Genomic DNA, 13,770 nt, shown 5'->3' with positions numbered 1-13,770 from the left:
CTCGTTAACAGGCTATCCCTTCAGGCATCCTACCCCTAGCGCTACCTCAAGGTGACTAGAACAGCTATAGCCCCTCTCCAGACCCACTAACTTAGTGGGGAGTTGGGGCCTACCTGGGGTGTGGGTACCTATCTGGGTGCAGGAGCTGCACTCACTCCCCGCACCCTTCCTTCCCTCACAGCTCCCTGACTCCAACTGCCAGCGTGGGCTAAGCGCGCGAAATGTATCCTTCTCTTGCCCGCGCAATCCTGCAGCCCTATTGGCTCCTATGAGGCACCTGGTGCCTCCCTCGCTATGCTCCATGGGAGTTGTAGTCCCATAGAGCCTATCTTGACATTGGAGCCGCGTGCGCACTTGCCCTGCGCATGCGCGAGTCTTTAGGGGCCGCCTCAACCTTTCCCTACCTACTCTCACGCTCGCGCGACTTCCTAAGGCCTGCCGTAACTGGCTAACTAGCCCTGCGCATGTGCGATCTATCTAGGGTCTTCCCGGTGCTCCGGTGCCCTTGCGCATGCGCAACGCACCTGTAATGGTGGCGCTCTGCTTACCGAGCCGCCGGGACCTTAAAGACGCGATCGCGGCCCTAGCGACGGCCCGATCGCGTCCCCGGCAACCGGCCCGCTCGCGGAGGCAGAGCACTACTTCCTGCTCCGGTCCCCACCCTTGGAAGCAGCCGTCGGGTCCGTCGCTGACTCCGGCGGCACCCACGACCCTGCTGCATCAAGAGAGGGGGGTCTCAAGGAGCAGCTGGAGACCATGGCTACACTTATATCTACCATAGCATATACCCTGTGGCTACAGACTATCCATCATACCACTTAGATTGTAAGCTCTTCGGGGCAGGGATTTCCTTTCCTGTATTCTTTGTGAAGCGCCGAGTACACTTTTGTAGCTACATAAATAAAGATATACATACATTCATACAAATAAATGAAATAAGTAGTGGTCCCCCTCTTGGTACCATTGGCATTATACAGTTCTTCCAGGCCTCGTCGCCATCCATACAAGTGGGAATATGGAATGGTAATCTATGTATTCATAAATGGTATAATTATTATGGGGTTGACCGATGAAAGTTTCTCTCGTGCAATACTCGTGCAATACTCGTGCAATACTCGTTGTCTCACAGGGGATCATTAAAAAAAATGAACACTACATTTATCTATGAAAGAAAATCTTTGTATGTAATGGGGTTTGGTGCTGTTTTGTTATAAGGAAATTCCACTAAACTCTTCTGTAGGTTTGTCCTTTTTTTAAATCATGTATAAATACCCCAGCTCTACAGCTGCCACACTAGGCTATGTTTAATCATTGTTTTTAATGACATAGATGTCAAAATGACACAATTAACTGGTAAACCCACCACACATTGCCTAACTTGGATGAGTGATGATACGAAAAGATCTCCAAAATATTTTCAAGGCCTATTAAAAAAAAAAATATATTGTTATAATGTCATTTCTGTATAGCCAGGTTTGCCGGCACCGCAGCAGTTATTAGAAGAGTACGTGCTTATTGCAAATCTCTACCTTAGGGATGGAGCACCAGAATAATGCACGGCGGGCTGGGAAGCGAAATAAAGCGCAGATAAAGCACGGCTAATGATGCTTTAATTTCCATTCAAGGGAAGGTAAGTTAACTGCGTGTTATTAGTCTTCTCCTTTTATTGAACAGTGGGATATGTTATTTGTTCAAATCATGTTGGCTTGTTCAAATGACTATAAAAATAATTAGCTGCTGTAGTACATTGGAAGTTGTCACCATTGTGTGCACGCTGCATTGTTTCGTATGGTGGGTATTTCAATAGCAGAAAATGATACATTAAACAAAGGTACACTTACTATCAAAGATGCTTTATCCAGAAATGTTTTTCATAACTGACTTTCACAAAGACAACGAGTGCATAATAAAAATGACAGATGTGTGAAACATCGTCAGCAGTGTCAGAAACTCTACCTCATTGGCAGGTTTAGTAAATGCACAATTAAAAACACATAATGGCTTTGTTCCGCACAAACCATCTGGTGAAGCATGTTATGTGTGCGTGTCTAAAAGCTCGGTAAGCACCGGAGTTCTCTGGTAATCGAGAAGTTCTTTATTGTTTGTGGTTTCCACAATCCAGTATGTAATTATGCAGCGCTTGTATCTTCAGTAGAGTAATTTAATAGACATCTGTTTATGGCTTGTTATGAAATTAGCATTACAGAGTGCGTGTCATATTGCTCAAGTATTACTTTAACATTTACATCTGTTTTATGATGGAAGCTACTAAAAGCATAGGTTAGCAGCACATTGTTCTTTTGTGTCTTTGCATCCATTCATTCCAACACGGCTAAGAAAAAATGCACAACAGGCACGTGTACACATCTAGATCTTATTTGTTTATTCTTCTCTACTTGCAGAAGCAGGACCTCCAACAGGTGGGGCAGGCAGGTCTGGTGCAGAAGCAGGACCTCCAACAGGTGGGGCAGGCAGGTCTGGTGCAGAAGCAGGACCTCCAACAGGTGGGGCAGGCAGGTCTGGTGCAGAAGCAGGACCTCCAACAGGTGGGGCAGGCAGGTCTGGTGCAGAAGCAGGACCTCCAACAGGTGGGGCAGGCAGGTCTGGTGCAGAAGCAGGACCTCCAACAGGTGGAGCAGGCAGTTCTGGTGCAGAAGCAGGACCTCCAACAGGTGGGGCAGGCAGGTCTGGTGCAGAAGCAGGACCTCCAAAAGGTGGGGCAGGCAGGTCTGGTGCAGAAGCAGGACCTCCAACAGGTGGGGCAGGCAGGTCTGGTGCAGAAGCAGGACCTCCAACAGGTGGAGCAGGCAGGTCTGGTGCAGAAGCAGGACCTCCAACAGGTGGGCAGGCAGGTCTGGTGCAGAAGCAGGACCTCCAACAGGTGGGGCAGGCAGGTCTGGTGCAGAAGCAGGACCTCCAACATGTGGAGCAGGCAGGTCTGGTGCAGAAGCAGGACTTCCAACAGGTGGGGCAGGCAGGTCTGGTGCAGAAGCAGGACCTCCAACAGGTGGGGCAGGCAGGTCTGGTGCAGAAGCAGGACCTCCAACAGGTGGGGCAGGCAGGTCTGGTGCAGAAGCAGGACCTCCAACAGGTGGGGCAGGCAGGTCTGGTGCAGAAGCAGGACCTCCAACAGGTGGGGCAGGAATGTCTGGTGCAGAAGCAGGACCTCCAACAGGTGGGGCAGGCAGGTCTGGTGCAGAAGCAGTACCTCCAACAGGTGGAGCAGGCAGGTCTGGTGCAGAAGCAGGACCTCCAACAGGTGGGACAGGCAGGTCTGGTGCAGAAGCAGGACCTCCAACAGGTGGGGCAGGCAGGTCTGGTGCAGAAGCAGGACCTCCAACAGGTGGGGCAGCAGGTCTGGTGCAGAAGCAGGACCTCCAACAGGTGGGGCAGGCAGGTCTGGTGCAGAAGCAGTATCTCAAACAGGTCGAGCAGGCAGTTCTGGTGCAGAAGCAGGACGTCCAACAGGTGGAGCAGGCAGTTCTGGTGCAGAAGCAGGACGTCCAACAGGTGGAGCAGGCAGGTCTGGTGCAGAAGCAGGACCTCCAACAGGTGGGACAGGCAGGTCTGGTGCAGAAGCAGGACCTCCAACAGGTGGAGCAGGCATGTCTGGTGCAGAAGCAGGACCTCCAACAGGTGGGGCAGCAGGTCTGGTGCAGAAGCAGGACCTCCAACAGGTGGAGCAGGCAGGTCTGGTGCAGAAGCAGGACCTCCAACAGGTGGAGCAGCAGGTCTGGTGCAGAAGCAGGACCTCCAACAGGTGGGGCAGCAGGTCTGGTGCAGAAGCAGGACCTCCAACAGGTGGGGCAGGCAGGTCTGGTGCAGAAGCAGTATCTCAAACAGGTCGAGCAGGCAGTTCTGGTGCAGAAGCAGGACGTCCAACAGGTGGAGCAGGCAGTTCTGGTGCAGAAGCAGGACGTCCAACAGGTGGAGCAGGCAGGTCTGGTGCAGAAGCAGGACCTCCAACAGGTGGGACAGGCAGGTCTGGTGCAGAAGCAGGACCTCCAACAGGTGGAGCAGGCATGTCTGGTGCAGAAGCAGGACCTCCAACAGGTGGGGCAGCAGGTCTGGTGCAGAAGCAGGACCTCCAACAGGTGGAGCAGGCAGGTCTGGTGCAGAAGCAGGACCTCCAACAGGTGGAGCAGCAGGTCTGGTGCAGAAGCAGGACCTCCAACAGGTGGGACAGGCAGGTCTGGTGCAGAAGCAGGACCTCCAACAGGTGGGGCAGCAGGTCTGGTGCAGAAGCAGGACCTCCAACAGGTGGGGCAGGCAGGTCTGGTGCAGAAGCAGGACATCCAACAGGTGGGGCAGCCAGGTCTGGTGCAGAAGCAGGACCTCCAACAGGTGGGGCAGGCATGTCTGGTGCAGAAGCAGGACCTCCAACAGGTGGAACAGCCAGGTCTGGTGCAATGTCCATTGGGGCTTAGATTGCCCCTGAACTTCCGATGGTTTGGGAATACAGCATCTCGTCAAAAATAGTCATTGTTGGTTTAACATAATTGGAACATGTAGGAAAACCATAGGTGGATCACGTTATTTTCAGCTTTAAGGACCCCCCATCACAATAACGTTTATAAATCTACAAACAAAAAGTAGGGTTACTGTTTTAAGCTAAGCGGATGTAGCTTTATGGAAATGCCTCTTCAGATCAGCAATGGGAGACTCCAGAGAGACCGCCCGCTCACACTTCTCATAGCGTGTGCTCCCTGAAACAGCTGCTCCAAGTGCACATACATGTGGCAAGATGTGCATTGAGTGGCAATCCCAATACTGCTCAGTTAGGCTAAGGCCCTGCTTCCTCAGTCAGCACGCCCGCACTGCAGACAGGCGGCGTGCTGACAGGCACAGACCGCGATATGCGGTCTGTAGGAAGCCGGGAGCCGGAGGGGGGAGGGGCGTGGTTTGAGCGGAGGGACCCGCTACTCCCCCCCCCTCCCTCCCCGGGCTCGGGCTCGGTCTCCCGAGCTGCAGGAGGGAGCTGCTGCGGGCTGCTAGAAGGTAAGCAGCTCCCGCTCCCTCCCCCTTCCCCCACAAATGCCCTCCTCACACACGCTGATACACACACACACACACACACACCACCCCCTACCTTGTGTAGGAAGCTGTCTGACAGCTCCCGCTCCCGCCCCAGCTGCTGATAGGCTCATCAGCGCATCACGTGACGCGTCACCGCTCGGGATCACAATTTTCTTCATCCCCTGGCGGCTGACGCGTCACAGCGCGTATTGAGCCGTGCAGCGAGGGGGGACTGGGACCGGCTCAGAAGGATTTTCCTGCTGGTGGGGAACGCTCACGCGGCCGCCCGCGCCGCCGGGCGTAGCGGGTCCCAGCCCTTACACTACGGAGTATAAAGTGCTAACAAGTTACTGTAGTTCAATGTACCCGTTTTAGCACCTTCCTTATCTCAACTCCTTGTTACAAACTGCACTAGTAACAAACTGAATTCACTCGCAATATTGTTCTTTATATAGGTTCACTTCTTCCCGAAATCCCGTGAGAATTGGAGTTCTCCAAGACAGTTGTTTCACCACATTGACTATTTTCTGTTTGTGATTATTTTTTTTTAACAGACTATTGAATTCGCTTTTTTTTTTTTTTACTTTTTCATTTTTTTAATCAGATTTTTGACTTGTAACTAGTTACTTTTTTTTTTGTTTATTTCTTTCGCATTTGCAATTGCCATTTGTGATTTTCCAACGGATTAGTTTCAGAATTTTTTTTTGAAATTCTACCCGAAATTGGTAGAAAATTTTCAAGGGGAAAAGTAGTGAAAATGATGTTCTAAATCGAAGCGCTGGTTTCAGACTATATACTGTAGAACACGGGCCGAGAATTATAAACGTACAATTGCACTTGTTAAGCTTTATTTATTTTAGAAAGTCTCTTCCCATTCATTTCAACGCCGTAAATATTACTTACACATTTCTGAAATAAATACAGTACAAACACTTTTGCCCTAATATGTAAATCTACACCAGCGCTAGCAAACGCCAGTCCTCAAGGGCCACCAACAGGTCAGTTTTAAGGATATCCCTGCTTCAGCACAGGTGAAGTCTATGACTGAGCCACTGCTTGAGCCACCTGTGCTGAAGCAGGGATATCCTGAAAACCTGACCTTTTGGTGGCCCTTGAGGACTGGGGTTGGCCTCCACTGATCTTCGCTGTATACATATCTTTTTAAATCCGACACAGTACCAATGACTGGAAGAATGAACTAAATTAAAGTTGGAGAACTGGTATTAATGAGACGTGTTAATTTAAATTGTGGCAAAGCTTAAAGTTCCCATGATAATTCTAGACAAATGCAAAAAGCACATAAGTGAACGACTAACACACTTTATCTCTACGTTACTTGGCACTGCATACATTTGGGGACGGTACATGAATTATTAAAGTAGGAAATTAACACACACAATACACTTGATTGCTTTGTTTTAAAACACGGTTTTATTTTGATTATGGAAGTGTGGAAACAATCACATTTGATCTACACAATTGAACATAAAATACCTGGAGTCATTTATGCAAAATGGCACGAGTACAAACAGTTTTCATTCAACATCATTTTTCATTTTCTTAAACATCAGGTTGCACGTTGCACGTTTTTACACGTTCGCCTTCGGGTTTTCCAGCAGGATGCCGAGTGGAGTTGAGAACTCCTGGTTTTAACCAGTTTCTCAAGACCCTCCAACAGGACAGGTTTTAAGAATATCCCTGCTGCAACACAGGTGGCTCAATCACTGGCTCAGTCAAAGACTGAGCCACCTGTGCTGAAGTAGGGACTGATTGAGCCACCTGTGCTGAAGCAGGGATATTCTGAAAACCTGACCTGTTGAAGAGTCTTGAGTACTGGAGGTGAGAACCCCTGGGTTAAAACAATAGTCCACACTCCCAAAAAACGAAAATTCCTATTCCCCCTGGGCATGAAATGAAAATACCACGACCTCCGGGTAATCAATATTAAGAACAGTAAAAGTGAATGCGCTCTTACTACTGATTCGATTAGCAGATTTATAGTTGCTGGTAATCTTGTTACCCAGCCGGAACTGCTTTAGTTTCTGACCTTTATAGTGGGAAGTAACTTACAGTGATGCAAAGAACAACAATACAGGCATACCCCGCATTAACGTACGCAATGGGACCGGAGCATGTATGTAAAGCGAAAATGTACTTAAAGTGAAGCACTACCTTTTTCCCACTTATCGATGCATGTACTGTACTGCAATCGTCATATACGTGCATAACTGATGTAAATAAGGCATTTGTAACAGGCTCTATAGTCTCCCCGCTTGCGCACAGCTTCGGTACAGGTAGGGAGCCGGTATTGCTGTTCAGGACGTGCTGACAGGCACATGCGTGTGCCGCCGTTTGCCTATTGGGCGATATGTACTTACTCGCGAGTGTACTTAAAATGAGTGTACTTAAAGCGGGGTATGCCTGTATTGTAGGGTAGACACCAATTAAGATGTGAGAGGTTGTTGAGCTGGCTCTGGTACAGTAAATGTATTTCTGACATTATAATGTGACAATAATCAACACTCTGAAATGTTTGTTTTTGGACTGCAATGCGCTCATTCTTCCATCCTTTCTCCTCTGTGGAAGTATGCGGTCACTGACACAAAGAACATTACAATAAAATCATCACTCATCCCAAATTACTTAATGTGGAAAGATAGTTCTAAAAAGAGAGCTGTGCAACTTATGAGAAACAGTTAACATATACAATTCTGTGCATGGCATTTAATACCAACTACATTTCACCTAGCACTATTGTATTCCTCTAATAGGACTTAAAGCACTTTAACAATACAGCATTGTATGCAGCACTGCACACTGAATGTTACCGTTACAATCAGCCTCTGCGCTGATTTGCAACCTACACATTTGGTGGCTGAGGAACAGAGATAAGAGGAATACACCTGGGTTTGAAGGTCAATGTTCCCCCCTGTTTCAAGGTCAGTGTTGTTATTCACGGAAGGTGAGTGTCTATACTCACTGAGTCACTCCTTCAGGCTTCAACAATCCACACGGGGGGAAAAAACAACATTATAAAAACAACATGGAGTGTAACAAAATACTACAGAAATAATCATTTGATCTGAAGTGAACCTGTGAGATGGGAGATATTCAATGCTGCTAATCTCATTGCGAGTGGGAGAGGAAAGCGAGGAATAAACCCGCTCTCAGTATGGAATTCCTTCAATCGATCCACTGCACGGTCCTGTGCTTTGTAAAACTGGATTGAGCTGTGACAAAGATATTTCTTTTCAGGTCGCGTGGGGAAAGTTAATGATGAAATGCCAGTTGCAGGCAGTTTTCGTGGCTGCGTCGTCTTTCCTTCCGCAGTTGCCAGCTTTAGAAATGAAAACGTTTCGGAACGATGAAAATGTCTGTTTTTTTGTAATACTTGGTAACGTGGTAGTGGAGGTTAAAAAACACATCTACCTGGCTAACCGAGGTGAGATATATAAAGTATATTGTAGGATACGTATGATCAAGAGGAAGGCAAATAAAGTAAAAACTAATTTAAAATTATGATTGAAACCTTTGTCCTAACAAGAATACACAAACAATACTGTAAATCTGCAGCATTTTTCCTTATAGTAACTACTCTTTGTATTGTGGTTCAGTCAACAGTACTGGTACGATGTATGTATGTATGTATGTATGTATGTATGTATGTATGTATGTATGTGCAGGGCTCGACAAATGCGGTCGCCCGGGCCGACTGCATTGTGGCCACTGTCGACTGCTTAGCTGCGGCGGTGTCCCCCCCGGAGTCTCCCGGTCTTTTCTGTCTTGATCTTTAAAATCATGTTTTTCTCCTGCAGTGCTATTCAAAATGGCCGATGACGCATGTCGTTGCCATGGTAACGGAAAGCTACATGACGTCGTGGCATCACACGGCGACGTCGCAGCGTCGCGTTGCCGTAGCAACGCGGCGTGATATGACGCTGCGCGGCCGTTTGGAATAGTGCTGCAGGAGAAAAACATGATGTTAAAGGCGAGAAGACAGCAGAAGGCCGGGAGACGCCATTAGGACCCCGCAACCGTCGTTGGGGGAGGGAGGTGGCGTGGGTTTGTGTGTATACACACACACACACACACACACACACACATACACATACAGACACACACACACACACACACACCACCCCCCCCCCCCCCCCCAAGATAACAGTTCTGATGGGAAATATTGGGAGAGTGTTTACATGTTGATCACATCACAGATCTCTGGGACTAAAAGAGCTGCTACTTGCACTAGTATATAGAGAAAGTGGGATCACGTTCGCTGGCAGGTTCTGGTGCTCATCTTTGGGAATATACCACAGACTACATTACACAGGGTTCTACAGCTATTCAATCTCTTGTGTTTCATATCGAAATGGTTCTTTTTCATCTTTATTTTCTGTAATGACGATGCCAGCAGTCACTGTTTAGGAGTTGGACAGTAACAAGTTCCAGTCACTTTTCTCTCTTCCATACTGGGGGAAAAAAGTAGAAAATATCATTAGGAAATTACCCCCCAAAAACCACAAATTGGGGCCTGTGTACTCAGCGTTGCAAATTGCATTTTTTGGTGTAAAATTAATGAACGTAAATCACAAATGATATTGCGCTTTTGTGCGTCTTGTTTCCCCTACTGTGCGCCATAAGAGTCACAAATCTTTAGTCAGGTGTGTTGGCGCAAACACACAGGAAATGGGATGTGCAGAACGCACAGGTAATGTACAAGAAAATTCATCTGTGCACAAAACAAATAGTTTCACCAGCGCCAAAATCGTCCGCCAATTACACACTGGTGTAAATCCTAAAAATGCGGTTTATATTTTAGCGCAGAATTGAGTTACTATGTATCAACCCAAAATATATTTGACACAGCACGGATGTTTAATTGTAAAGGTTAAAAAAAGTTTAATTACTTTGACAGTATGGTCATAAATAATATTGCACCAATAATGTCTTATTTTCTAATACTAGTTATAATTTAAAAAAAATACACATACGTCTGTTTTTATCTAAAGCAGCACTCCGGGCGATAGTTTATTTTTTAATAGGTTTGAAGCAGGAGGGGTCTCCTGGAGTTGAACTGTATTGATTACAGCTCCGGGGACACCCTGCTCCCCAAAATAATTACCTCCATAGGTGCTGCCGGCAGGAGCTCTGGCTGGGATCACAATATGGCGGCTTAAAAGTCCCACCTCCTGCCGGCCAATAGGAAACCGTGACATCATCCCTTACGTCTTCCTATTGGCCCACGTGGCGCGCGCGCTTTAAACTGCACAGAGATACCGGCGCCCCCTACGGAGGTCAGTATCTCGGGAAGCAGGGGGTCCCCGGAGTGGAAATCAACCCGGTCCTGCTCCGGAGACCCCCTGCGTCAAACCTGATAAAAAACAAAACATACGGTCGGTTGGAGTTCCGCTTTAAATTGTATCAATCGGGTATTCAACGTGCAATGCGTGACACAACGATCTTTATACATACAACGCACAACTTCCAAAATAGCTCGTTTTCCTGGCACCAGTATAGCTGCTAGAGCTCAACAGTGCTAGAAATACGAGGAGCAAAAATGGTTCAATTCTGGGGCAAAAAATCTGCACTGTGTGCTAGATTCACATCATTTCAGTTAACTTGCAGTAATATCTCACCCGGTACAGAAAACAGAGAGTGCGTTTTTAATTTGCATTACGCACTAATATTTTTATGTTCATAAAATCCCCTTTATATAAAAAATGACATTAAATATTGCAATGGAAAATGTGGTAATTTAACACTTGAATTCAAAATTGAGTTAAAATATGGCTCCAGGAGTATGTAATAGTATTTCTAAGAAAACCCTACGAGAGAAAAAACAATTCAACAGCGCAAAACACCAAGATCCACACGCATCCATATCAACTAAAAACCCAACATTTCATCATTATTATTATTATTAACCATTCCTTATTACTTATATAATGCTGTGTAAAAACCGGCACATCTGTAACTCTTTGTGCAGGTTTTAGGAGTACGTTTCAGTGACATATTTAGGGCAAAGTATGATGAGCTTGCTCACAAAGTGACCGTGGTGAGCAAGCCATGCAGTGGCCAAAATATGTAACTAAAAGCCCTTTCAAATCAAAAAGCAAGAGTTAAAGATGCACAGGCTATTATGTGACCTGATATAATTAATGGTTAATAATTATGGGTTTTGCTGAATTTGGATCTTGTGTTTAAAATAATTGTCATGGGTTGAGCATGTTTAGCTGGACACTTGTGCTACGAAGGGTTCAATATATCCATTGATAATTGATCACATTGATAATATTATATATTTTTATAACCTATTCAAGGTTGGTTAGTATTACAGTATGTTGGCATAAACCTGTCTGCTTAATAATCAACGTTAAAAACACACGTTGTCAGGAACCTGAATTCACATCCCCTTCTATAAAGAAGCTTCAACAAATATTTGTATTGCTCGCCCTCTGGTGGCTGAACAAAAGTGGTGCTTTACTAAAGTTATGGTGAGTGGTAACTAAAAAGGTGACAAAAACTCTCCACCATACAGCAGTGATAAAGAATAATGAGCAGGTTCACATGTCTGAGACACGTCCACAAACCTGCGTTACCCCACAGCATACCATGCTTCAAATGTGACAAAGGATTCTGGGTAATAACATGCAAATGAGTATTCCCAGTGTGTCCCTTTTTTGCTTCTCATCCACTTTACATGGATTCCTATAAGCTTATGCCTGCTGTTTTACACAGCCTGGGTTCAAGTACAGATGTAGCCAATGTTATTGCAACATTTGGCGCCCTGTAGCAGGACATACACAACTTCTTTAACCCAGGCCTTGCTATAAAAAGGTGGGTAACATGGCAGGGATAAGCTTATAGGGATCTATGTTTAAGTGGATACGAATCAAAAAGTGACACACTGAGTGCTCATTGGCATTTTGTTACCCAGAATCCTTTGCTGCAGTGTAATCACAGTATGCTAGGCAATTATTGAATCCTGTGACAGCTGACCGCTGAGTGAGATGAGACCACGAGAGACGCGTTCCCTGCTCCCGGGCGGTAGCAACCGGAAGTGACAGACGGAACCACTGAGCGAGACCCCGACAGCCACGTGGGGGCGGTGAGGTTGGAGCGGGTCCCCGATTCAGAAGATTCAACTTATATCTTGTCTACTGTTTTTAAATGTGTTAAAGAGTGTACATATTGTAAGTACAAAATCGTTACATTTTAAAGAAATTAATATACGTGGTGTACAATCTACACTATTGTGTCTCTCTCCCATCTCTCCTGAGATTCTCCACATCCACTGGAACCTACGTACACACGGAGGAATTCTAATCCAAGATATGCCTGGTTTTACTTTGTAAAATGTGAGTCGGCACTTCACAAAGATAAAGAAAAGAGACAGCGCACAACTCTCGTAGTGTAGTATTAAGATCATTTAAATTGTAAATACAGCAGGTGAGGATCGCACGTACATCAAAAACATTCTTTAACAGCACGTCATGTTGAGGGTACATGTTACCACATTAGCACGCAGCATTCTCCCGTATCCTCGGCAGTCACCGACGGGCCGCCTTTGGACAGGTAAAGTGGAAAGGTCTTTGATCCCCAAATTGTTCTGTCATTTTAATCAGGGCTTTTATGCCGCATTAAAGTTTTTTTGTTGCACGCCGCCGCCAGCCTGGTATTTTTACTGCAGTGCTCCAACATCTCCCCCCTCCTCTTCACTTACCTGGTTTTCCATTGCTGGGACGGATGCACGCCAAAGAGAACAGTGGTGAGGTTTCTTTCTTCCCTGAACGAACAGCTCAACAGGCACAGGCTGAGACAGCCCCGTGAGTCTCTGCACTCCCTGCTCAAGGACCCACTGGAAACACGTGACCCGCCAGAGAAGGAACCGCCGGATGGGACAAGCACTCCGGTCAGGTTAGAGGTCTCTCTTTCCCTACAGCGGTTTACTCTATGTGCCTGAGCTTTACATTACACATGTCTGTATACGAATTGATGCACTCAATGGGGGAACCTTCACACTGATCATGAATCACTAATAACCACTGACCCCTGAAGATTGTGATAACGGTCTTCAGCAAACATCAATTTGAAGCACCCTTTTAGGGTTTACTCCCTTACCAATCTTTGATCCCCAACAGCCTGGATCCCGAGCGTCTGTGATGGCAGCGACACGTCCTGTGACTGTTGCGGGGACCTGGCGTGTCTACGCAGGTATATGAATAGCTCCCACACTACCGGCGAACTAGCCAAATATATTAGCCGCAATCACAGAGAGCTTATGGAAGTGGATGGAGTCCAGTGTTAAAGTCCAAGAAGGACACAGATGTTTATTTGTGTCTTTCTTGGACGTTAACACTGGACTCCATTTTGACGGTCCGGTGTCTGTTTGCAACATACTGTAGCGACGTGGTACCTGTGAAGTCATCAGCCTGCTGCTGGTTGCATTCGAGGCTTTCGGCTTGTTCGCCGGTAGTGTGGGAGCTTGTCATATACCTGCGTAGACACGCCAGGTCCCCGCAACAGTCACAGGACGTGTCGCTGCCATCACAGACGCTCGGGATCCAGGCTGTTGGGGATCAAAGACCTTTTCACTTTACCTGTCCAAAGGCGGCCCGTCGGTGACTGCCGAGGATTCGGGAGAATGCTGTGTGCTAATGTGGTAACATGTACCCTCAACATGACGTGCTGTTAAAGGATTCCTGCGATCTTCACCTGCTTTTTTAATTTAAATTATCTTAATATTACACTATG

The 13,770-nt window shown here is 46.7% G+C and overlaps 1 protein-coding gene across 2 annotated transcripts in view; it reads right to left on the bottom strand.

Moving 5' to 3' along the window:
• Positions 1-6,424: 6,424 nt before the first annotated feature.
• The window catches only part of BCAT1 (branched chain amino acid transaminase 1), a 57,636-nt gene continuing 50,290 nt past the window's right edge, over positions 6,425-13,770 (bottom strand). For both annotated transcript variants that reach the window (XM_075602876.1, XM_075602875.1), the window contains exon 11: positions 6,425-9,485. In XM_075602876.1, the coding sequence (XP_075458991.1) occupies positions 9,438-9,485 (48 nt within the window). In that variant the 3' untranslated portion in view covers positions 6,425-9,437. The remainder of the gene's footprint in view (positions 9,486-13,770) is intronic.

This window comes from Ascaphus truei, chromosome 5, assembly GCF_040206685.1.
Source record: "Ascaphus truei isolate aAscTru1 chromosome 5, aAscTru1.hap1, whole genome shotgun sequence".
Taxonomy (NCBI): Eukaryota; Metazoa; Chordata; class Amphibia; order Anura; family Ascaphidae; genus Ascaphus; species Ascaphus truei.
This window is presented reverse-complemented; position numbering and strand designations above follow the sequence as displayed.